At 40.8% G+C, this 27781-nt stretch overlaps 1 protein-coding gene across 1 annotated transcript in view; it reads right to left on the bottom strand.

The window, feature by feature from the left end:
• kcnd2 (potassium voltage-gated channel, Shal-related subfamily, member 2) overlaps positions 1-25875 on the bottom strand; it is a 534892-nt gene extending 509017 nt beyond the window's left edge. The window contains exon 1 of the mRNA XM_041216173.1: positions 24764-25875. Coding sequence (XP_041072107.1) covers positions 24764-25875 — 1112 coding nt within the window. The remainder of the gene's footprint in view (positions 1-24763) is intronic.
• Between the last annotated feature and the right edge of the window lie 1906 nt (positions 25876-27781).

The following is a 27781-nucleotide window of genomic DNA, read 5'->3' as shown; positions in this document are numbered from 1 at the left end:
GGAATATAATGTAGAGAAAATATAACTGAAATATGTGAAAAAGTCATGCATAGTAGAGACAAGTGTGCACAAAGACCTTGTGATCCATTCCAAACTGCATGGGTGTAAAGTGATCAATCACTAATTACCTATAGTGCAGAGATAAGTGTATTGCATTTATTCTGCTCACACAGATTAACTCCCCTGTTCTGTGTCAGGTTTCAGTAATACTATAACCAAAAATCAAAACTGAAGGGTTATAGGACCCTGACAGTAAAACTGTAATCATTATTCTTCCCAACAGAATCAGTGACAGCTTAAGTGATAATATTGGCTGATGTTTAACGCCGTCAGTAATTGCGGAGTAATTTTACCACTGACATTTATGCTTCCTAACCTGCAGAAGAGCCATTGCCAAATTTCAGATATTCCCTCCCTAGTTTCAGCAGTTAGGAGTTAACTGCAAAGTTTGGTGAAGAAGTCTGACAACCCAATCTGCTTTACAAACTACTGCCCAGTCATTTGATTATTCATTCTATGGTAGTAATACCAGCAGCAGGACCTAAAACCAATAAAAATGGCCTATTCCTCACAGTTCTTTTAAGGACATCATGCGCATAGTTGGGAATCCTGCCCTAGTTACCTATATTTGACCACTAATTAAAACATTCAGTTACTAATCACTTCAACATCTGAACAGTGGTAAGCCAATATTAATACGAATTTTACTTATATAGAAAAAGGAAAGCTTTAAATTCTAAATAGCTAGAAGTAAAATGCAATAACAAAGCAATATATAACTTTTCAAAACTTTTCTAAAGTTCCATTGCCCATTTAAACAATGACGAGGTATTACCAGTCCACAAGAGTATGCACAAGCCTGGGAGAAATCAGGTGCCTGATGAGAAAAGGTCAGTTTTAAAGTCTGGGGGGAAAAAGATCATTGATTGTAAAACTACTTATTCATTCAAATATTCTAACATAAATTTTCCTTAACATAAGACTAACAAAGTTTCTAATGCTTCAGAATTGGTTCAAACATCAAAAGAGCTGAACTCAAGTCATGAGGTGAGAGTGACTGCCCTTGACATCAAGGCTGCATGTGACAGAGAGTGGCATTAAGGTGCCCTAGCAAAACTGGAGTCAATGGGAATCAGGGGAAAAACCCTCCACTGGTTGGAGTCATACCTAGCACAAAGGAAGATGTTTGTGGTTGTTGGAGGTCAATCACCTCAGTTCCAGGACATCACTGCAGGAGTTCCTCAGGGTAGTGTCCTAGGCCCAACCATCTTCAGCTGCTTCATGATTACCTTCCTTTCAGAAGTGGGGACGTTCGCTGATGATTGCACAATGCTCAGCGCCATTCGCAACTCCTCAGGTACTAAAGCAGTCCACGTTCAAATGCATCAAGGCCTGGACAATATCCAGGCTTGGGCTGACAGGTGGCAAGTAACATTCACACCACACAAGTGCCAGGCAATGACCATCTCCAAAAAGAGAGTATCTAACCATTACCCCTTGACATTCAACGGCATTACCATCACTGATTCCCCCACTATCAACATGCTGGGGATTACCATTGACCAGAAACTGAACTGGACTAGCCATATAAATACTGTGGCTACAAGGGCAGGTCAGAAGCTAGGAATTCTGTGGCAAATAATTCACCTCCTGACTCCCCAACGCCTGTCCACCATCTACAAGGCACAAGTCTGGATTGCAATGGAATACTCTCCACTTGCCTGGATAAGTACAACTCCAACAGCACTCAAGAAGCTTGATACTGTCCAGAACAAAGCAGCCCACTTGATTGGTACCCCATCCACAAACATTCACCCCCTCCAACCCCGGCACACAGTAGCAGCAGTGTGTGCCATCCACAAGATGCACTGCGGAAACTCACCAAAGCTCCTTAGACAGCACTTTCCAAACCCACAACCACTACCATCTAGAAGGACAAGGGCAGCAGACACATGGGAACACCATCACCTGGAAGTTCCCCTCCAAGCCACTAACCATACTGACATCACCATTCCTTCACTGACGCTGGGTCAAACTCCTGGAACTCCCTCCCTAATAGCACTGTGAGTGTACCTACACCATATGGACTGCAGCTGTTCAGGAAGGCAGTTCACCACCACTTTTCAAGGGCAAATAGGCGTGGGCAATAAATGCTGGCCCAGCCAGCAACACCCTCAATCCCATGAATGAACTAAAAAAAACACTAAAACCATGACAAGCATAGTGTAAAAAAGATATTTGTGTTAGAATTGAAAGAAGTAGAAATATCATATTATAGCAAACAAGCAACCGATTATTTCTAAAATGCAGAAGGGGTCAACCACCTGAGCAGGAACAAAGTCAGTGCTATAACAGTGAAGACGACTGAAATTTCATCAGCAAGTGCACCCTGACATCAGCGTAACTGCCCAGGACCACTGGGTACCACCAAAGTCTATGCGGTTAGGGGCATGTCTCTTTGTTTGAATGACTATGGTAGGTGTCTACACCACTATGGGTGCACTTCAGCCACGTGCCCTGCAATGCTGGCATTGTGAGGGGGGTGTGGGGGGAAAGTTTATAATGCACTTCTTCCAAAGTTTTCATGCTTCTGGCCTCATGTCCATCACTTGCAGCACAGTCCCACCAGAGTCCAGAGTTTGCTGGAAAAACTACAGAGTTTCACCCCTATTTGAATTCTAGTATGGACAGACACAGTGGCTTCGTAAAATTACCATGAACTAGGTAATCTGATAGGAGAATTTTGTGCCTTAAAGGCTCATGCAGGTACAAAGACCTCCTGGTGAATAAAAAAAACATTGCCAATAGAAAACATTCAGATTTCAAGTCATTGGAATATCGCACCATGATGAGCCAGAAAGGCAGCTTGTTTGTGAAAAACCCACAGAAAAAAAGACAGAAACTAGACTGTGGGGCAACAGGAAATGAAAAGGTAAGCAAATCTGAAATAGTTCAGCAGGTTCATTTTCAAAAGAAATACAAATGTATTGTGAAGACAGCTAGCATAGTAGGAAAACAAAAAGATTTTCTTTACATAGATCTGAGTAAAGAAGCCCAGTTCAACTCCTTTAATCTCATGGAATAGCAATTTTACAGTCTTCCCACTCCAGCTTTAACATCCAGGCAAATATGACCATAGTTTAATGTCAGTCAAAGGATATCATCTCCTAACAATGCAGCACTCCCTCAGTGCTACACTGGAGCACAGAACTAGATTACATACTCTTGTGCTACTGTAGGGTATCAACCCATAACCTGATATGGAGACAAGAGTGCCATCACTGAGCCACTCTAGTACAGATTGACTTAGAATTTTGGAACAGCATGAACTTCTATCAGAGTAGATTAATGACTATAATCTTTAGGAGCAAAAACTAATAGCACTCCAAAAAGGGCGTGGGGATCGTGATGCACAATTAACCCACTCCTATTGCTTCTGACACAGGCAGCACACAAATGCAGTGCCACTTGCTCGTTTAAATGTTTGAAGCACAGAGGCAGCATTCAGTGTGCTGTTGGGTTGCTGCACGCCTCAGTAAGGGGCGCAAAATCGTGAGAGGTAGGCACTAGTTCAGACTAACCACCACCACTTAAAGGGAGCCTGAACCACTTAAACAGAAGGCACATTTTTGCTGTGAGAATGTTCAAGATCACTCTAGAAGCCAGTTCGACCTGGGAAATGGCACAACAGAGAGCAAGCTCCAAGGTTCCCTGACACAGAACTGAAGGCCTTGGTGCAGGAGGTGAATAGGAGAGATAGGTCCCCTTTCCAAAGTAGGCCAGGTAAAGCACCAGAAAAACTCTGAGAAGGCAATAGGACCAGACAGCCAAACAGGTCAATGCCAACATTATAATCCTGAGGACCTGGATCAATGACACAAGAAGTTCAATGACCTCACGAATGGCCAAGGGCAGGGAATGTATCTTCAAATGTCATATCCTACCAACTGCACCACTAGCTTCACATTCTTTTCAATGCAGTATACCCCATGCCCCACATCAATCACCTATCAACAATCTCTACCAATCACAACTCATACCTTAGATTCATAGCTTCACCTCACCCTCACACATTTGGCTCTGCTGCAAGCCTCCCAGCCACATCTGACACCGTACACACAATGCCAGCTATTCAATCATGATAACCACATCACCGGCCAAACCTCACTGACCTACTTTCGGAGGGCAATTTTGCATGGGTCTTGGAGCTCATCCTTTCCAGAGGGGGAGTGAGGGCCAACTCCATTAACTGTGGACCCAATCTTGATGTGCCTGGTGGCTGATGTCTCAGCTTTGATTGCACCACAAACAGAAGTCACCCAACATCAGAGTGCTGCAGTGAAAATTTAAACGAATGTCATGCAAGCTTTGCTTGTTGCCATGCAAGCTCAGACTCTGCCATCATAGTTATGGATACAAGTGTTTAGATGGTTTGATGGGTCTCAAAAGAAGCCCAGCAATCTGTCCTTGAACACATTATTAGGCTTGCTGGCTCCGTGGAGCACAAATCTGATTTCTTCTCTCCAGATAGCACTGTTCATCCTCCCACCACTGTCACTCCATTAGGGCCCTTGCTGTTGCATGTCAGCCAGCTAGCCCATGCTGAAGTGAAGAAGTCCAAAGCCTGGTCTTCTAGGACCACAGCTGCTCAAGGTCATCCTGCAAGGCCACGTGCAATCTCCCCCACTGAAGGTCAGCAACCTTCCACCAGCCATGTTGCAGCAACTGAGGTAGCACCATGTAGGAGTGCTAGGCTAGATAAAGCCACCTCCAAGAAAAACACAACGGGAATGCAAGGATGAACAGTTGACTTTTTTACTGAGCATTAGGTGGTTTGTTTGATAAAGTTAGCTTAGAATGCTTGTTTTGTGGTGGCTTTTATTTCAGCATTATAGCCAAGAGGACGCTGTGATGGTCCATAACAGAGGGATGGTAAGATTTGGGTCTGTTCTTAAATGGGCAACTGGGGTTGCATACGCTGATACTACAGTCGAATGAACCAATTACGAACAGCCTGGCCAGGAAGAGGATCTGTCAGCTGCTTCCTCTTCCCCGACTGGTCGCTATATACCTGCTGGCAAGGGCTGTGCTCTCCTGATGAAGTTGTGCAGGATGCAGCAAACTATGAAGGTTTGTGACACACGCTATGGAGAGTACTGCAAGGTTCCTCCAGAGCAATTCAGGCAGTGGAGGAGTTGCTTTAGCACCCGAGGATCTGCTTGATGACATTCCGTGTGACAGCATGCCTCTTGTTAAAAGCAAGTCCATGTGTGTACAGATTATACATAGTCATGAGCTAAGTGATCAGTGGATACCTCTTGTCGCTCAATAGCCACCTCCTGGTCTCTCCTGTTGGCTGAACTGTTGTGGATATAGCAGACCGATACAGAATAAAGACATCACGACTTCTGGTAGGATAGCGGACATTGACCTACATGAAACGCTGAACATGGTCTCACAGTGGTTGGATATTGAGGGAATGGAAGCCTTCATGGTTGCAATACATCTCTAAACTTATATATGGCACCCACAAAGCAACATATATATACTGTCAACAACATCCTGCACCATGGGTTAAGCCCACTATCCAAGCAAAACCATATGAACACTCCACCTGATTCTCTCCGGAAAGAGAGAAAGCAGTGTTTTCTCTGTTCTCTTTATATTCAGTGTGTAAGTATCCTTCCTTATATAACAACTATATACAGTGCACTGTGGGATATTGGAGATGGCGCCTGCTCCAGCCTGGAAGGAGCCTGATGCAAAGAGGTTAATGGCCATTGTCACCTTCACAGCCACTGATGATGCCACTTTCACTGTGCTCTGAAGCTTCCTTTTTATATAAGGAAGGATACTTACACACTTAAGTTGAAGGAGAAGAATTAAACCCTGAAGACGCTAGGTAGACATAGCCTCCACTGAGAGCCCTTCTCTTCTTTCTTTCTCTTTGAACAGCTTGTCCTCTTCTCTCATGCCTGCCCTTTCTCACTGAAATGTTGCAGAGCAAGAGATATGGAAGCTACACCACCCTTGACTAGACTCATGTGGCCTTAACAGAATCTTTGGAATCAGGACCAAGGCGTTCACTACATGCCACACCAGAACCTTGGGATTTCATTAAGTGACAGTACAAACCAGCTAATATCCCTATTAACTCAGCAGCAGCCGGTAGAAATCAATCTGCAACTAATCTGTTAGTGGTTGATGATCCCTTTAAATGGGGGATGGGCCCCTCCTGCTGCTGAACATATATTCAATTGTACGAGTTTAAGATGGGGCATTAGCTGGAGTGTTGAGGTTGAAAATTGCACCACCAGCGTCAAACCAGTGTTATACAGTCACATATCAAATTTGCCTGCTCTGCATTCTTTCAGCACACAACCATGAAGTAGTACTACTGATCTATTCAAAATGGCATCCAAGTTGGCATGCACTAGAAGTGTTCATGTTCATAAGTCATTTTGGATGCAAAATGGCATCCATAGCATTGAAATATGGTGCTGAATTATGTGATCTTTATCTTCTTACCTGTCACTTGTAAGTGGAATGTTTTAGCCTGAAATTAGAAGCAGATTCTATAAAACATTGATAAAAATATAGTTGTCACTCAATTAAGAAACAGTATTAACATTTCAAAATCTAACCAATGGTCATAAAAATCTGAGCACCACTGGGAATTTTACTGCACTAAATGCTAATAATCACAATGATGTTGGGTCATTCAAGCACAGAGAAATTAATGTTATCAGTTCAGCCCAGACAAAACAAGAACACACAAAGAGCTTTGTGCAATGACAGAAAATTACGAACACCTTGTATATGATTTTGAGAGTTATATGTAGCACATTAGCCCTCAATGTACAGTACAGTTTAGATTTCATGTTCATTTGTCAATAGAATTCAGTGTTGATGGCTCTGCAAATTAAACAGCACACTTTGTGGATTAAATGACCAAAATTAGATTTTCTTTTGAACATACACATTTATTGATTAATGAACACTAAGTATTGCTTCATATGTAGTACTTTAATAATCTCTGTCAATTGAGCAAACACATAATGAGGCAAAAAGGCTGAGGTGTGTTTGTCTTAGCAGGGTAAGCAGCAATGAATGTGCTGGATAGCCCCACTTTCTTAAAAAAAACATCCAGCTAGTGTTTGATCTCCTACCAAACAATAAAGGCATCATGGCTGCTTCCGGAATAGCTATCACACATTGGTATAATGAACTTTTGTGGTGAGGTGTCACAGCAACTATAATTGAGTGCAAATCCTTTCTGTTGAAAGGCTATGGGATTGATACAAAGACATCTGATGCTTATTTGGTTAGCATTTATGGCATTGTGTACTTGAAGGAGCCCTACCACCCATTGATAGCTTAGTGTCCTGTCCACAGGAAAAGTGATGAAGTTGTTAATGCTTACAAACATAGCACATGTCACTTGCTTGTGTGCGCACTGTTTGATGTAGCAGATGCCTCCTGCACTGGTTTGAAAGAAAGCATGAAAGCTTCGAGCAGTGGTAACCTTCACTTCTACAGCATGGGCCTCCTCTTCAGCAGGTCATTGTGCAGCAGGTGACACAATTCTACAGCAGCCTGTCTTGCAATGAGCAGGCAATGAAAACGAGTCTCCTCTGACATAATCAGGTATATCCAGAAGTATTTTTGGCAGAGGTCCCAGAGCAATGACAGGTGTCAAAGCACCACAGGGATTGTTAAGCTTGCAACACTGGCCCCTCATCTTAATTGTGCTGCATGTTTAGAACTTCTACCACTATGTCCTTGTATGCTGCGATTTCAAAATTGCACCAATCAAGAATATCAAAGCTGAGTATCACTGTGGTAAATTGCAAAAGTGAAGTGATTACCCAATAAAACCAACTGATGTACAGAACAAATCGCAACATGAGGGAATATAAGTGCAAAAGAAATTAACTGAAACAGAAACCACAGTTAACTTTGAAGATGTTCACTAGAGAGAACTAGATTCTGGATCTTGCCCATGAGCAGATTTTATGGAACAAAAACAGTAAATGCTGAAAAAAAACTCAGCAGGTTAGATAGCATCTGTGTAGAGAGAAAAACAGAGCTATATGACCTTTCATCAGAATGTAATTACATCTCTAACTTTTCCCAGTTCTGATGGAAGGTCACATAACTCTGTTCCTCTCTCAACACAGATGCTACCTAACCTGCTGAGTTTTTTTTCCAGCATTCTCTGTTTTTACTTCAAATTTCCAGCCTTTGCAGCACTTTGCTTTTCAAACAGCTTTTATGGGTAAAGTTCATGCTGTGGACAGAGCCTACAAAAAGAAATTCAGTGAGGGACCTTTAAATGAGGAGATTAAAACATTCAAATGAAGCTGCACACATCAGTCAAGGTTGCAGCCTCAATTTTGTGCCACAAAGCACCCATCAGAACATTGAGGTTATTAAACAGAGGAACCAAACTGGATCCTTATTCCGCTGGCAGATTAATGGTGGGGTAGGACTTCCATCTTTCCAAGTGATTTCATCACTACCTGCTAAACAAAGGAGAAGCCAGAAGAACACATGAGGGACAAAGGAAGAGGATATGTTTACGAGATTGGATGAAGAAGAGTGAGAAGAGGCTGGTATTGAGCATAAACACCAGCATGGAACTGTTTGGCTGAATAACCTGCTCTTGTGTCATAAATACTATGTGTTGTAAGGTTACATGCTGTCTCATGAGGGGGTCTAGAAGCTTGCATGGCTGAACAATAACTGTTTATTAATAACACGTAACTATATACATACAAACAGGATACAGTCCCGACTAGGTGCTATCTTCATGCCGACTTCTATCAGACTCACTACTGTACAGTATTACTCCCATGTGACTCTCTACATCATAATGTGGGTGGTTCTGTTTCCCCAGATCCACGTTAACTCTTACAGTGCCGAACACCCTAAACTACGTATGTAATACTAAGTCATCTGCTCCCATTAGTTATGAGGGAGGTGTTTATAAGGGTAAAAACACAACCTATTGGTTTACTATAGTTAGAGGGAAGTGAAATTTAGAGCTGCTGCAGTTTTACAGCATTGCAGCTGATGAAAGGGATATTTCTTTGGCAGGGTACAGCAGAACAGTGCAGTACTGCTGAGGGTTATTAAAAAGGCATGTCGGTTTACTGGTGCTTCATGCGTGTCCTCCTAGCAGGAATAGGGCTCTGAACTGGATTTCTGGGAACTGATGTGACAAGCTTCATAACATGATGGCCCAGATTTTGTGGAGGAAAGCAGCACAGGCAGTGAGTGTAACCTCCACCATGCCATAGAGGTTACACAAAGAGGTTTAATTACTTCACAGAGTTTGGTTAAAATCAGTAAAAGTATTTTTCACCTTACACATACTGTGGGAAAAATAAAGGCATAACTCACATCCTTACTTCTCATGTCCTTTGGTGATATTACCTTAGTAACAGGTATATTGACCTACTCATAAGGAAACTCAATAATGTACTATTAAATCTGAACCACTGAGAACTCACACTGCCTGCTACATTGGGTTTTGCTAGTCTTAAAGGAATTATTTAAACATATGGGTGAACAGAAGTGTCCTTATAACTTTACTATAACCTTTCTTCCATCATAAGGTCAGAAGTGGGGATGTTTGCTGATGACTGAACAATATTCAGCTCCATTCACAAATCCTCAGATACTAAAGCAGTCCATGTCCAAATGCAGCAAAACTTGGACATTATCCAGCCTTGGGCTAACAAGTCTGCAAGTAACATTTGTGCCACACAAGTGTCAGGCAATGACCATCTCCAACCAGAGAGCAATGACCATCTCCAACCAGAGAGCAATGACCATCTCCAACAAGAGAGAATCTAACCATCGTCCCTTGACATTCAATGGCATTACCATCGCTGAATCCCACACTATCAACATCCTGGGAGTTACCATTGACCAGAAACTGAACTGCACTAGCCATATAAATAATGCAGCTACAAGAGCAGGTCAGAGGCTCAGAATCCTGCGGCAAGTAACTCACCTCCTGACGCCCCAAAGCCTGTCCAACATCTACATGGCACAAGTCAGGAGTCCACTTGCCTGGAAGAGCACAGCTCCATCAGCACTCAAGAAGCTTGACACCATCCAGGAGAATGCAGTCCACTTGATTGGAACCCCATCCACAAACATTCATTTCCTCCATCACCAATGCACAATGGCAGCAGTGTGTACCATCTACAAGATGCACTGCAGGAACTCACCAAGCCTCCTTAGGCAACACTTTTCAAACCCACAGTCACTACCATCTAGAAGGACAAGGACAGCAGACACAAGGGAATGCCATCACCTGGAAGTTCCCATTCAAGCCACTCACCATCCTGACTTGAAATATATCGCCATTCCTTCACTGTCACTGGTCAAAATCCTGGAACACCCTCCCTCACAGCACTGTGGGTGTACCTACACCACATGGACTGCAGCGGTTCGAGAAGGCAGTGCGCCACCACTTTCTCAAGGGCAATTAGGAATGGGCACTAAATGCTGGCTCAGCCAGCGACACCCATATCCCGTGAACAATCTTTTTTTAAAATTCACATTCCCTTAGCTCAGTTCCTATTACAAAGAACAGGGCAGCACATAAGCAGCTTCAAAAATCTTCATCGAGATCTAGAAAGCCTAGATTTTTTTTAAAGAAATCTGTCTAACACCTGCTTCAAGTGTGGGCACTGGACCACTGTTTTTCTCCTTGCCTGACCAGGATAGGTGGGAGGAGGGTGCACTTTCAGATAGAAATAAGCACACACTTCTTATCTGACATATTGGACATTTAATAAGCCACTATGCAATTTAATTTACATACCTTAAAGTAAAGAAAAAACGACATGAACATCATATTTCCCAGAATCAGAAGTGTGACACAAATTTATAAAATGTAAGCATGTTTTTTCAGCATTAAAATCACTACCAGCTCCAGAAGAATGGACGATGATTTCTAAAATATTAACAGAATTCAAAAATTTAAATAGGCATGTTGTAAATTAAGCTAAAAACGAGGCAATGAAGAAAGCTGCATCAAATTTCAAGAAGATCTAAACCACACTTAAGAAAGCCACCTCCATATTACCAGAAGAAATGGGCGGAGAGAAAGTTCATCCATAACATCCTATTTATCTGGCAATTTGTTTCTCCCTGACTTATTTCCTAGTATTATGAGAGTAATAAGAAAGCATTGTTAAAAAAAATTTACCTTAATCAGTTTTTGCAACTATTTTCTAAAGTAACTAATACACACAAGTTAAGTCTTTGTAAACAAACCAGTTTCACTTACATAGGTAATTGTCTAACTGCCTGGTATCGGTGGCATCCTTTCTTCATTTCATAATCCCCCCATGTCACTTTGTCCCACAGAGCAGTACTATTATCCAGATCTTCTACATCTCTGGAGGTCAAAATAATGGTAGAGAAATACAAGGAAGCTCACTACAACAAGGTGTCTACTGAATCATCCACATTCCCTGAACACCTACGAACCTCACATCCCCACCTTCCCAAACCCCACACCCTCCATTTCAATTGTTAGTTCCATTACTTACACAACTGTAACTCTTCGCTATAATGGCCATTCATGGAGTAATTATTTTTCTGGAACCTTCAGTCTGATATGACACTTTTTATCCTAAGTGCTGCTTATATTCTTGTCAAGAATATTTTGGCTTTTGCCAGTTCCAGCAGAATCTTTTTTCCCTTCCATATGTATGTTGCAATTGTATCCATTCAGAAGATTACATTAACATAAAACCATGCACAGAGAATTTATTATGCATACAGCAATGTCTATCAACAGGAGAGAAAATGAGCAAGATTAATGCACAATACCTCCACATATATCGGAGTTCTACAACATGCTTCTTTTTAATAAATTATTCTGAACAATTAATTTAAAAAAAACTTCAATTGTACTGACTTCACACCAGTGACATAGTTCATAGCTCGAGTAGAGTTTTCCATATAACTATTCAGAATTTTCAGAAGGCCCAAAGTGACTCAGACCCAACCTTCAACAGTGATTCAATTAATGTATTTCCCTGGCATTAAAGATTTGTCTTGCTAAAGCGATGTTAGCATTTGAATTGACATAAGTCCCACCAAAACTTTAGTTTTCTGTGCAACAAGTTGGCATGAAAATGACTGCAAATGAGAAAATTATCCTCTCCTCCTCTAAAAAGTTTAGACTCTTGCTTGAAGTTCAAATTTGCTATTTGTAGATAACAGATGACTGCATCAAACCATTCAGTTCTCTTAAATACTTGCTTTAGTCAGTGATAGTGCTGTGTATGTATTCACTTCATCTATATAATGACTAAGCTGCTTACCACTGTGTTAGTTGTGTTTTATTGATTCCGAGTTGACCTGCTTGATGAATGCCTCACAAATTGCCAGGGGTGGGTGGGAAAGGAAAGGAAATCAACAGTCCTCTGTTTTGTCTCAGTCCATCTAACTGCAGTATTAGTGGACAATCTTGCCGTCAAGAAAAATAATAAATTAATTTGATTTGATTTTCCCAGATGTGTGTACTCATACATCTAAATTAGCATCAAGACATAACACTAGATGTTTTCTACAGCACACAATGTTCAAAGTCCTCCGAAAATAAATCCCTACAGCTAGAATTATTTAACCCAAACTCCAGTGCAAACAGCAATAACTGCCTAATGCAAACGATGAGCCATCATAAATTCTATTGATAAAGGGGACTGCTGCCTAAACAAATTATTAAAGATTTGAATGCAAATCAGGAGAAGCTGGCTGATATTCAAGTCAGAAACAATGAAGATCGAATGACTCACTCTGTACACAATACATAAAAGCAGGACACATTATCACCTGAAATAAGACAAACGCCTGTAGGCTGCAAACTTCTATCAATACCTTGGCCAATGACTAACGAGTATGAGCAATGCCACAGGTGGGGAAGAGCAAAAATGTAAATACAAGAGAAGTAATTAAAACAGAATGGGGAGTAAAGTTAACACAACCTACTCAGCAGGAAACTAATGCGATCATAAAAGCCACCCGTTTCTTCCATTTATTTCAATAAGTAGTATAAATGAGCTGGGAGTAAAATGGGTGGCAGATTTGATCCCATCTGTTTCCTGCGAAGTGAAGTTAGTTTAAATTTACCCCCAGGTCTTAAAACCAAGGCAAATTAAGGAAATGCATGATAAGCTAAATTTTTAAACAAGCAACAGATTACATTAATCTAGTTATGGCTATTTTTTTAATGAGGAAGAAGAATCTTATTTTATCCCACTTAAAATAAGTTATAAATGTAAGAACAATTCCTTTGCAGCTAGAAAATTTAGACCAAACAAATCATTTTCTAGCTTTATCCCCTATTTGAATGCATTTATGACATTAGTATATAGGCTTTTTACCACATGAAGAGGCCATTCGGATGAGCTTGGCCAACTCTTGAGGGTTGATTTTATACAATCCTATTTTTCTGCCTTTTGCCTAAAATGATTTCATTTTACCATTTTCTTTCCATTACCATTTTATTTCTGTTCCTCCTAACATCATAAAAATGAACTAAATCATACATCTCATCTTCGGCTACACTGCTTGCTGAATCTGAGTAGTGTGTGCACAACACATGTTTCACTCCTATGCACATAATAGTACCTGGATTTGCGTATTAAAAGTCCTACCACTCAATTCAGGCAGGCAGTCTGACCATCTAATGACAGGCTCTTGGGAAAATAGCATCAGTGGGAATGCAGCAGTAGGTCACACCCCACCATTTTCTCATTTCCATCTGATAGGCAGCCTGAAAGTCTCCCCAATATATTGAAAGAAAGAAAACAAACTTCACAGAATTATTACGGTGTAGAAGGAGGCCATTCAGCCCAACGTGTCTGCATAGGCTCTCTGTGCATTTTAATTTAGTGCCAATCTCCTGTCTTTTCCTTGTTACCCTGCACGTTGTTTCTATTTAAATAATCATCCAATGCCCTCTTGGATGCCTCAATTGAACCTGCCTCCACCACACTTCCAGGCAGTGCATTCCAAACGCTAACTACTTGCTGTGTGAAAGTTCTTTTCTCACCTCACATTTGCTTCTTTTGCAAAACACTTTGGTGCCCTCTGGTTCTCGATCCGTTTATGAGTGGGAACAGTTTCTCCCTATCCACTCTCTCCATACCCCTCACGATTTTGAAAACTTCTATCAAATCTCCTCTTAGCCTTCTCCTCCCCAAGGAAAACAGTCCCAACTTCTCCAATCTTTCTTCATAACTGAAGTGTCTCATCCCTGGAACCATTTTTGCTAACCTCTTCTGCACTCTCTCCAATGCATTCACACCCTTCCTATAGCGTGGCGCCCATAGCTGTACACAATGAGGTCTAACTACTGTCTTATATAAGTTCATCAAAACCTCCCTGCTCTTGTACTCTATGCCCCTATTAATGAAGCCTAGAATACTGTATGCTTTAGAAACAGCTCTCTCTACCTGTCCTGCCACCTTTAATGACTTATGTACATATACACCCACACTTCTCTGCTCCTGCACACCCTTTAGAATAGTATCCTTTATTTTATACTGTCTCTCCATGTTCTTTGTACCAAAAAGTGTATCACCTCACACTTCTCTGCATTGAACATCATCTGCCACCTTTCTGCCCACTCCACCAACATGCCCACTCCACCAATGTGTCAATGTCCTTTTGAAGTTCTCCTCACAGTTTACAATTCTCCCAAGTTTTGTGTCATCTGCAAACTTTGAAATTATCCCCTGCACGCCAAGATCTAGATCATTTATATATATCTCAGGAAAAGCAAGGGTCCCAATACTAACCCCTGGGGATCTCCGCTACAAACCTTCTTCCAGTCTGAAAACTACCCATTACTCTCTATTTCCTATCCCTCAGCTTGCAATGATATAACAGCTTTCATATCCTTAAGTTAACCAAAATACTTCACAACCAGTGAAAATATTTTTGAAACCAGTTACAGTTGTTAAGGAAATATAGTAGCCAATTTGTATACTGCAGGATTCCACAAATGAGCAGTTAATACATTTTGTTGATATTGGTTGAGGAGGAAAATGTTGGCCAGGACATCAGTGGAACTTCCTGCTCATCTTTAACTGGTGCTGTGGGATCTTGGTTTAATATCCTTTGAAAGATAACAATTTTGCCAACAAAGGATTCCCCGAGTACCGCAATGAAGTGCCAGGCCAGATTATGTGCTTAAGTCCTGGAGTGGAACTTGCACCTTTTGACTCTGAGGCAGGAATGCCAAAATTGAGCCAAGCTGACACTTCTAATATTTTTGTTCAGTTAATATGTCACACTCAAAATTATTCCTAAAAGGCTTGACTAAGAACAATAGATAAACAGGAAAATGAAGGCACAAACATAGACTTGTCTACCTTCTGGCAAATTGTTGTCCTCATCAATGTGAAGGAAGTCCATTGTGAGGATTAAATAATCTTTCATTTCAGTGTCATCTTTAAACACTCTCAGATTAGCTGGAGCACAGTCAGATATGCAAACATATGAAATAGGAGAGGTAGGCCATTCAGTCCAACAAGCCTGCTCCACCATTGATTAAGATCATGGTCATCCAAGCCCAATAACCTGTGATTTCCTTGCTGAACAAGAATCTATCTACCACCACCTTAAAAATATTCAATGGCCCTCTCCCTCCACCGCTTCTAAGGCAGAGAGTTCCAAAGTCGCACAAACCTCAGAAAAAAAAATTCTCCTCATCTCTCCCCTAAAGGGCGATCCCTAATTCTAAAACAGTGCCCCCTAGTTCTGGACTCACCCGCAAGAAGAAACATGCTTTCCATGTCTACCATGTCAATATCGTTCAGGATCTTATATACTTCAATCAAGTCACCCCTCATTCTTCCAAACTCCAGCGGAAACAAGCTCAATCTGTCCAACCTTTCCTCATAAGACAACCCACTTATTCCAGGTATCAATATAGTAAACCTCCTTTGAACCACCTCCAATGCATTTACATCCTTCTTAAAATAAGGAGACCAAAACTGCACACAGTATTCAAGATGTGGTCTCACAAATGTCCTGTATAACTGAAGCATAACATCCTTACTTTTATGTTCAATTCATCTCATAATAAAGGATAGCATCCATTAGCATTCTTAATTACTTGATGTACCTGCTTACTACCTTTTTGTGACTCATGCACTATAACACCTAGATCCCTCTGCAGCTCAGTATTCTGCAGCTATTCTCCATTTAAGTAATACTGTTTTTTTATTCTTCTCGCCAAAGGGAACAACTTCACATTGTACTCCATCTGCCACATTTTTGCCCACTCACTCTACCTATCTATATCCGTCTGCAATCTCATGTCCTCTTCACAATATAATTTCCTACCTATTTTTGTGTCATCTGAAAATTTAGCTAGCATGCATTCACTCTCTTCATCTAAGTAATTGATAATAAATTGTAAGTTGAAGCCCCAGCAGACCCCTGTGGAGCTCCACTCATCACATGCTGCCAATCAGAAAAATACCCATTTTACATGCTCTCTGTTTTCTGCCAGCCAGCCAATCTTCTATCCATGCTAATATGTTGCCCGCTACACCATAAGCTTTTATTTTCTGCAATAGCCTTTTATGTGGCGCCTTATCAAATGCATTCTGGAAATCCAAATACAGTGTGTGTGCAGACCCCCCCTTTATCCAGAGCTCATGTTATTCCTTCAAAGAACTCCAATAAGTTGGTTAAACCTGATTTCCCTTTCACAAAACCATGCTAACTCTTCCCGATTACCTTAAGTTTCTCTAAGTTCCCAACTATAACCTCCTTAATGATCGATTCTAACACCTTTCCCATAACAGACATTAAGCTAACTGGCCTATAGTTTCCTGTTTTCTGCCTCCCTCTCTTCTTGAATAGAGGGGTTATATTTTTTACTTTCCAGAATCTAGGAAATTTTGAAAAATTAAACCCAATGCATCTACTACCTCATTAGCCACCTCTTTTAAGACTCCAGGATGAAATCAATTGGGACCTGGAGACTTGTCAGCTCACAGCTCCATCAATTTGCTCAGTACTGTTTCCCTAGTGATTTCAATTTCACCAAGTTCCTCTCTCCCTTCCACCTCCTGATTTACAGCTATTACTGGAATGTTTTTTGTATCCTTTATAGTGATGACAGAAACAAAATATTTGTTCATTTCATCTGCCATTTCCTTATTATCTACTATTAACTCCACATTCTCACTCTCTAGAGGACCAACACTCACTTTACTTAGCTTTACCTGTTTAAGTACCTGTAGAAACTCTTGTTGCCCGTTTTTAAATTTCTAGCTAACTTTGTCTCATACTCTAATTTCTTTCTCCTGATTAAGATTTTAGTCATTCTCTGCCGTTGTTTATATTCTGACCAGACACTCATCTTTGCACAGTCATGTGCTTTTTCCTTAAGCTTGATGCTTTCCTCAACCTCTTTAGTTTCCCACGGATGGTGGGTCCACCCTTTAGAATTTTTTATAGGAGAAATATACTTATTTTGAAATATTCCCTTAAATGCCTGCCACTGCTTCTCTATTGATCTATGCCCTAGCCTATTTTCCCAGTTCATTTCAGCTAGCTCAGCTTTCATACCTACATAGTTGCCCTTATTTAAGTTTAAAATACTAGTCTTAGACAACTCTTCTCCTTTCAAACTGGATGTAGACTGGATAGAATAAACCTTCATTGCCTCTGCCCCAACGACATACCTCTACCCATAACTTAAGTCTGAAAATACATGAATACATTTTAATTCTTTCCTTAGACAAGATTGTCAGTGTACTAAGAATCTTTGGAGTTCTGTGTTATGGTCTAGGCTTGCTAAGAACTGGGTTGAGACTATCCAAACTCATTTCATGTTGGACTCTTGCTGCCAAATGGCATAGGAAATTTTTAATCCAACAACGGGATTTAACTGAGTGCAAAATGAAAGAACAGCATCCTTACTTATTGTACCACTCAGAACCACTACACCAACATTTTCAGTGAAACAGTCTTTGTATAGATTTGGCGAACAACATCAACATTGACTTAAACATTACCATTTATTCCTCGTTAGGGCAGCAACATAGTGTACAAATTCAAGCAGGGTGTGGGACACATCAATTGTAAACTTTCATTTTGAATAATTACCTACAGTAGAGAAACAACGCCCCAGTATCTTGCCTTATAAGAATTGGAAAGGTTCTGATCTTGGTGAATTTAACAGCTGAGTCACAAATATTCATCCCAAAGAAGTTCAGATTCTGTAATTTAGAGTGGTGTCTTAAAGTTAGTCTATTTTTGTCTCAATTTTTCAGAGGAAAAAGAAGCACTGGCACATACAGAAGATGCACATAAACATATAAATCTGTCACATCTCAATGCACATACTAACTTTCTGTCATATTATTTATGACTTTATAAAGATACCAGTTATTTCCTATTATCTCTTCAATAAATAAGTAAAGTGAGGCATGTTGTAGAAATACAATTCATTAATAAGATGGACTACAAAATCGTCACAGTGTCTAGCCTCAAAGGCTTGCACAGCATCTATCTATTAGATTTCACCTCAGCGCTGAAGAGTAATTGGATTCCTTCCCATTGACGTGTTGCAACCTGACAATTTGGGCAGATTTTTGGACAGGAATAGCAAATGCCCTTGAAGATATTCACTGATGGCTTTCACCTTATAATAGTGAAATCTCAATTTTTATTTATTAAAAAAAAGCTCCCATGTAGCTACTTGCAATTTTTGTCGGTGGTTTACCCAACTTGAGCTTTATTTCAGCATTGTGGATACGATTAATGATCTAAACTGGCAACACAAAATTACAAATTTAGCCCAAGTAGTCACTTATTGTACCACATAGAATTGCTACACTAACTTCTCAGTGATACAACAGGAATGTGGCAGACTCCAAACATATACAGGGGCTAAACATTACCATTTCTTCCATTGTTGGTGCTATTATTGTAGAGCCGTTAGAAGCTAACAACACATTTTACCGCCTAACAAACCACTTCAAGGTTAGGTGTACAGTTCATGTTACTGCTATTATGAAAATATAAAAGCTATCCTTTCTTTGATTCACAGCTGCAAAAAGGGAAGCAATGGTGACTTTGAATGGATACACTTGCCTGTGCAAAGCCAGATGCAGGGTAGCATCTGAAACAGAAATAGAGTACAGTATATTTTATTAGCACAAGCCACCAAAAGTAGTGATGATTTATGCCTCAATTTCCAATAAGAAACTTGGGAACAGTCAAAATACTAGGTGGTACAACATTCTAATAATAAACATGAGTTAATACTAGTGCTCTTCAACTATGCGTCATTAATGATGGCATAGCTGTACTATAATTCAGGTTATTTTTAACCTATAGTGAAACATGAAAACTGCATATTTTAAGTATTCTAACTTGCCTATTTTAAACAGCAGTTAATAATTTAACATCTGACCCGGGTCTACCGTGACGAATTCTAATGACAGTGATCAGTTCAATATGCCTCTCTATTACTGCATTTTTTTGCCTGCAGAACCTATGTATTCTGTCATGTACAAAATGAGCTAAGAGACGAAATGGTACCTTTTCCTCAGCTCACTATTTCTGGAGACAAAGTAGATGCAAATATAAAGCAGGAAGACCACCTACTATTTATGCTTTATTTTGTAATTGAACAGAGAAAAATATACTTACAAACTTATCAATTATCTAAGCCAATACCAATGCTTAGAATTGCTATAGTTTGTCATCTCTAGATGTAAAGTTTTAAACTTGAAATAACCATCATTTTGTGGTTATTTAGGCAATCAATTTGTCCAGCTTTGTACCTTTACTTTGGTAATAGGCTAAGTGAACCTTCTAACAAGTTCACAATATAGTACTTGCACATAATAAAAAAATTATATATTTCTTGACATCATTAACTTCAGAGAAAATTGTGTGCACAAGTACAGAAATCTCCCAAATCACTTTGTAATTCTGGCATACACTACGAAGCAAATTATTCTGGAAAGTTGCACTTTGCCGTAATGTATAACAGGACCTTTGAATTCAGTCAGGTTTCCCAAACCTGATCACTAATTAGCAAATGCTGCTGGAAAGTTTACATTCAGTTATGGTAGGAGCTGGCTTGGTCATGAGGACACGTATGGGAAATCACCATCCAACTTGCAATACAACATGAAGAATGGTCACTTAGGTAAAATATTAGAGCACTGTCACTCATATTCTCCAAAATGAGTATGGACCTCAGGGTACATAAGAAATAGGAGCAGGAGTAGTCTATTCAGCTCCTCAAACCTCCTCCACCATTCAATAAGGTCAAGGCTGATCTTCAACTTCAGCTAAACCTTCCCACCCTAATCCCATATTCCCCAATTCCCTTCATCTCCAAAAATCTGTCGATCTCTGACTTGCCTATACTCAACATCTGAGATCCACTGCTCCATGCAATAGAAAATTCCAAAGGTTCAGAATCCTGTGAGTGAAGTAATTTCTCCTCATCTCAGTCCTAAATGGCCAACACCTTATTCTAGGATGAACATCTCCAGTTCTGGAGTCCCCAGCCATGGTAAATATATTTTCAACATCAATCCTCTCAAAGCCCTTAAGAATTTCATATGTTTCAATGTGATCACCTCTCATTCTTACAAACTTGAGGGAGTATAAGCTTAGACTACTCATTTTTTCTCATAGGACAATCCCCTCATCCCAGCTAGCAGTCTAGTGAATGTTTGTTGCATTTCCTCGAAGGTAAATATGTTCTTCTTTCGGTAAGGGGACCAAAATTGTACACAGTACTGAAGGTGTGGTCTCACCAAGGCCCTATACAACTGCAGTAAGACATCTTCACCCTTATATTCGAATCCATTTATACTAAAGACTAACGTACCATTTGCTTTTCTAATTACTTGCCATACCTACATGTTCACTTTTGTATAAAAGAGAATACCCACATCCTCTAAATACCAACATTTTCCCAGTCTCTAACCATTTAAAAAATATTTTGCTTTTTTGTTTTTCCAACCAAAGTGGATAACTTCATATTTCTCCACTTTATATTCCATCTGTTATATTCTTGGCCACTCATTTAGCGAGTTTTGATTCTTTTGTGGCCTCTTTGTATCATCCTCACAGCTTCCTTTCCCACCTAACTTTGTACTGTCAGCAAACGTATATGCATTATACTCCATTCTCTCATCTAAGTCATTGATATGAATTATAAATAACAGACCCAAGCACTGATCCTTGTGATATCCCACTAATTACACTCAGTCACACTGAAATGATCCTTTTATTCCTATTCTGTCTTCTGTTCACTAACCAATCCTTAATTCATATTACTACATTACCCCCAATTCCATGAGCTCTAATTTTGTGTACCTAACCTCATGTGGCACCTTACTGAAATGCTTTTTAAAAATCCAAATACACTACATCTACCAGCTCCTCACTTATCCATCCTACCTGTTACAAACTCAAAAAACTCTAATAAATTGGCAAAATGTATTTCCCATTCTTAAATCCATGTTGGCCATGTATGCCCAATCACATTATGATTTATTTACTAAGTGCCCTGTAACCACGTTCGTAATAACAGATTTCAGATTTCATCATTTACCCTACTACTAATGTCAGGCTAACTGACCTATAGTTCCTGATTTCCTTTCTCTCTTGAATAGCACGGTTGTATTTGCTACCTTCCAATCCACACAGTCCATTCTAGATTCAATAGATACAATAAAGTTCCCCACGGCTCGGAACTAGAACCGCATCTTTTCTTGTTATATATTAAAGTCCCAGACTTTGGTGTTCAGGGTGCTATTTCCAAATTTGCAGATGATAAAACTTGGCAGTATTGTTCACCTAAGGAGAAAAGTGATAGGCTTCATGAGGACATGTGCTCATGGTATGGGCAGGCTCCTGGCAGATGAAATTTAGTACAGAGAAGTGTGAGGTGATACATTTCTGTAGGAGGAACAGAGAGTGGCATTAATAAATAAAAACACAATTCAAAAGCAAGTGCAGGAACAGAGAGACCTTGGGGTATATGTGCACAAGTCATTGAAGGTGGCAGGGCAGGTTGAGAATGTGTTAAAAAGGCATACAGGATCCTGGGCTTCATAAATAGAGGCACAGGGTACAAAAGCAATAAAGCTTTGATGAACCTTTATAAAACTCAGGTTCGCTTCAACTGGAGTGGTGTGTCCAATTCCAGGCACTGCACTTTAGGAAGGATGTGAAGGTTTTAGAAAGGGTGCAGAAATGATTTATGAGAATGGTGTCATAGATGAGGGACCTAAAGTTACATGAATAGATTGAGAAGCTGGGGTTGTTCTCTTTTGAGAAGAGAAGGCTGAATGAGACCTGATACAACTGTCTCAAAATCATGAGCTGTCTAGGCAGAGGAGATAGAGAGGAACTGCTCCCACTGGCAGAAGAGTCAAGAACTAAAGAATATCAACTTAAGATGATTGGCAAAAGAACCAATGGCAACATGAGAAAAATCTTTTTTATGCAGTGTGTAGTTAGGATCTGGAAGGCACTACCTCAGAGTGCAGTGGACACAGACTCAATTGAATCCTTCAAAACAGAATTGGATAATTATCAGAAAAGGAAAGAAATTCAGGCACTGCGTTCTTCCAAAGAGTCAGCACTCACATGACAGGCCAAATGGCCTCCTTGTGTTCTGTAACCATTCTACGATTCTAAAATTATAAGTTTCCCAATTTTCCTACTCTGCCTCTAAAGGACCCATGTTTATTCTAATCTCTTCCCTTTTAAGTACCTATAGAAATGTTTTTATGTCCCTAGCTATTTTATTCTGATATTCTATTTTCTCTTTATCAGTTTCTTTGTCATCCTTTGCTAAATTTTAAAATCTTCCTAATCCTCTTGGTTAGTCCTTTTTTTGATAACTTTATAAGCCTTTTCCTTTAAACTAATACTAACATTAGTAATGTAAATTAATAAAAATCCAATACAAAATATATATATGCTATGTATTTTGTATTAATGATAATGCAACCTGCTCTGAAAAATACTGATGACTGTTTAATGCAAAAGACTTTTTAAAAATCACATCAATTACAGATAACTGCATTGAAATATTCACCTTTTCATAGCTTTCCAACAATATGCCTTCAGAGTCAAGCCTGCTGTTGAGCTTATCTTCAGAAATTAATATGGTCTACCCTCACATACATGGCTCTTATCCATTCAATATTCTGTTGGATGTACCCATGTATTAAAGCTTCTCATCAAATAACAGCACATTCATTCCACTCGAGACATGTGCATGTTTGATCTAAACTGCGCAATGTTTTGTAAAATTAACTTACTCTTGTTTTTAAATGTTATACATACACATGTACTTAGTTTACAAAACAGAACTAAAAGTTTATAACTATTGTTGGAAAACAGGTTTAATGCAATATGTACAATGAACTACAGCAGAATTTCATTTATCTATATCACAATTGTTGCCTGTCCTAATTATCACAAGATTTTTTGCAGCAAAGTTTTGAGTAAGACATTAATCACCTCAGTGCAATGCCTATTAACAGCCGTCACCTCCTGTCTACAAAAATTAATTTCACAGCCCAGGAAAGATAAAATGCAATGTTTTTAGCATTGTGGGAGCATCGTTGAAAGTAGCTGAGAAGAGATTGAAATAGTATGGTCATCTGACGTAGAGAGAGAGAAAATTTGGTGAAGCAACTGATAGAACTGCAACTGCCAGGAAGAAGAGGAAGGCCTATGACCAGATGGAAAGATGTAGTTGTGAGAGACTTAAATACAGCAGGATTGGAAGAGGGAGGAGATGAAGGCTGATCAACCAGCATTGTGGCAACCCCAACTAAAGTGGAAGAAGCCAAAAGAAGATTGTCTTCATTCCAATAACTATGCTTTTGCTAGGTATAATGGAACAAAGGTTGATTCTCATCATCCGCTTGGGAAGATGTCTGTTTTGTTCCAATAGATGAGACAGAGGTACTATTTTATATTTAATTGACACAGCATGACATTATATAGCATTTGATGCTCCCAGCTATGTTTTACAGAAAACTTATCAACATTTGTTGAGTTAAAAATATACAATGCACCTTGTCTAGAAAACTAGTTGTAACTTTGCATACCAACATTTCAAAAGTACTGTGCTTCTGTCACACCTCTCCTTCCCAGTAGAATTTGAAGCTCAGTGGCAACACACTGATGTGAGTTGAAATAAATCAACGCTTATTTAATTTGTCTCCAAAAACATCACTTACAGAGTTATAGTAATTGCTACAATGCATTGTTAAACTATGGACATAGGTCAATTATGTACTGAAACCATACATGTTGATGGCTGGGAAAGAGGACAAGATCCAACTTTCCAAAATTATGTCAAGTAATCAGAGTTAAATTATCAAAACATTTCGATGAGCTTTTTGCTGGCTTCCCTTACTTGCCCATACCGATGTGTGAAACTGGACTCTTCACTGCTAGCACATTATTAGTTTAGTACTGGTGATTAATTTCACACCTTCTCCAGATCATACGCAATGTAAGAATATTGAAAGTCCAGACCAAGGCTGGCCTATTCGGTGAGGGACTGGCTCCAAAAAACAATTCAAAAGGACAAACAAAGCTTCCAGTTGACCGACAATGATACCTGACTGTGGCAGCCACTGAATCAGAGGAGCTCCACCCAAAAAGAAGCAGGAGGAGAAACAAACGAGTGGCCTAGAGAGGCACTTACCCCAGGGTTGTCATGGTGACGATGGTGTACCAGAAAGCAGCCGGGATGCTGGTGAACTTGGTGGCGGAGGAGCCCTTCTCGGCGTAGAACATGACGGTGGCGAAGATGATGATGGCCATGGTGAGGGAGAAGAGGAGGAAGCCGAGCTCGGAGGCGCAGCTCTTGAGGGTGTAGCCCAGGATGCGGAGGCCCTGCGAGTGGCGGGAGAACTTGAATATCCTGAAGACGCGGAAAACCCGCAGGGTGACGAAGGCGCCGCTCACATCCTCGTTGTCGGTCATGACCAGGCCGATGTAGTAGGGCATGATGGCCACCACGTCGATGATGCTCATGACGCTGCGGACGAAGCGGTAACGGCTCGGGGCCGCCACGAGGCGGAGCAGGTACTCGACGGTGAAGATCATGACGCACGCTGTATCCAGGCAGAAGAAGGCCAGGGCGTAGCGCTCTCCACACGGCAACTCCTTCACACTCCCCGGCACCAAGCCGCACGGCACCGTCTCCACCACGTTGGCCATCACCGAGACGGCGATGAAGAAGCCGGTGACGTAGTAGAAGACGAGCGCCAGGGTGCTGGTGTGCGGGTTCTCGAAAGCCCGCCACACCTTCTGGCGGGCGGTCATGGACGGCAGCCGGTTCTCGCTGCTGATGTCGTCCTCGGCGTCGTCCATGATCCGCTCGACGTTTTCCCGCTTTCGGTCCTTGTACTCTTCATAGCAGCAGTCGCCGATGATCTCCGGGATGATGCCGAAGAAGGAGAGCTCCTCGTCGTAAGCCGAGATGCACTCGTGCCTCGGGTAGTGCAGCTTGCCGGTCCGGTAAAAATTCAGGATGCTCCTGAAGATGTCAGGGTCCCGGTCGAAGAAATACTCGCGGATCTCCTCGTTGTAGAAGAAGTCTTTCTCCGAGCTGCCCAGCAGAGTGTCCGGGTACCTCTCCAAAGTGCTCCTCCAGGTCTGGAAGCGCCTGCCGCTCACATTCAGGATGACCAGCCCGTCCTGAGGCCGCTTCCTCTCGCTGGGGGCGGCGGGCATGGGCTGGCTCGCCACCGGCATCCATCCGATAGCGGCCGCCCGGGCAAAGGGGAGCCAGGCGGCTACTCCCGCTGCCATAGCTCCGAGACTTACCGCCTGCCCTGCCTGGCTGGGAGGGTGGCAGAGAGAAACAGGTCGCTTCCCCCGATTCAACACCACGCTTGATGCTGCACGCCCCACATCTAGAGAAAGATAAAGGAGACAACCCAATGTAATTTGCAGACGTGTAAAATAAAACAAAAACTCCCAAAGGCAAACCATTGCCCAGGCTCAGAATATTTATTTTACACAAATCCCCATCTCTTTTGTTTTCTGTATATATATATATATACACACACACATACTCACACAAACACACATGCATTTTAACAAGTACCGTCTTATTATTGCAGTTGTGCTCCCACAGACATCAACTTCAAAGGCAAACACAAATTTACCAGGTGTTATCAAAAGAACATTTTAACTGTTTGTTGTCTTACCTCTCTGGAAAGTCGGCCACTTGTCGGATGCATGAAGGTTTCGGTCCTGTATCTGTTCAATCCACTATATATATATATATAAACGAATGTACATTATGTGCAGAAAATGCGAAGAACCTGTACCGGAGCAGTGACAGGAGAATTCCTCAAATAAAGCTTTTCAGTCCACCAGCAACAAGTTCAAGAAACGTAATCACGCTCGACGATTCAGTAGGCAATACGAGACCTCAACATATTCCACTTCTCCACACTGTTTGCAGTACAGTACCTCTAAAAGAAGGCGAGATCGTTTGCATATACATTTATGTACAGAATATAAGGAGCCACTCGCAAGACTGAAGGCGCAGTGGAACTTCCCTGCTCTGAGATCGTGTGGGTGGTTCATAACCATCAGCTATTGTGTATTCAAGGGGACCTCGATGTAAAATCAAGACCTACAGTTTTTTTAAAATGACAATTAGGTTCTGGTGGATATGCCACTGGAGCCAGAACTTGCGTAAAATAAGATCGGTTGCTGAAACGAGAAATTGCGGAAATATGTAACGTTCTTATAGAAATTGACGAGAGTTCATTCTGTTGCCCAGTGCCCGGCGTTTGTAGTGCCAGATGTGCTCCTTTACCGTCCAATCGTTTTCTGTACCGTTTATAAACAAATAATGCAGAGACAACTCGGGAGTGAGTGATCGTTTCAGCCACTCCAAGACGTGTTTCGGCTTTCTCAATTCATCTGAGTATTTAATTCTGTTTCCCTTGTTACAAGCCCACAGCAATGAGTTCCACCTGTAGAGGGCGATGAGATTCAGGATAGACGCTGATCTATTTGAGCATGGCAAACATAATCAAAACGGCTGCATGTAATATAGGCGATTTAGGAGATCATTAAAGAGGTTGGTGAGGCCTTAATGTTATACCATATACTTCGACGCTGAGCCGTTTTTAATTTCATAAATACTGTCAAGATTTCTCAGAATTTAATGATTAAGTGCCTTAAGTGATTAAGGATGAAATCACTTCAATGATAAGAGATAAGCAGGCAGTAGAGACTTTATGGGTAGAATTAAGAAATAAAAAAAGGATTTAAGACGATCGGAGGTTGTGTATAGATTCCATGGTACCAGCCGTGAAGTGGTAGATTGTATGAATAACAGAGATTACAAAGCACGTAGCAAAGTCAGCATGATTTTAATGGGAGATTTTTAACTTTAATTGAGATTAGGATAAACAGATTAGCACATGTCAGAAAGGTAGTGAACTTCTTGTGTGTGTCTGGGATAGGTTTCTCCAATATGTCCTAGAGCCAACAAGGGGCTATGGATATTAGATCTAGCAATGAGTAAAGAGCCAGATTTTGTGAAACAGTCTAATGGTGTGTGAACATTTTATCTAATATGATCAACGTCAACATAGTGGTTGAATGGGAGAACAGCTACTAAGATTCTAGGTTTAAGTAAGGCTGACTTCAATGCGATAAGACAGACTGTCCACAGTAAACTGAGCAAATCTGC

Source organism: Carcharodon carcharias, chromosome 21 (genome assembly GCF_017639515.1).
Source record: "Carcharodon carcharias isolate sCarCar2 chromosome 21, sCarCar2.pri, whole genome shotgun sequence".
Taxonomy (NCBI): Eukaryota; Metazoa; Chordata; class Chondrichthyes; order Lamniformes; family Lamnidae; genus Carcharodon; species Carcharodon carcharias.
Note: the sequence above shows the minus strand (reverse complement) of the source record. Positions and strands in the feature narration are given on the sequence as shown.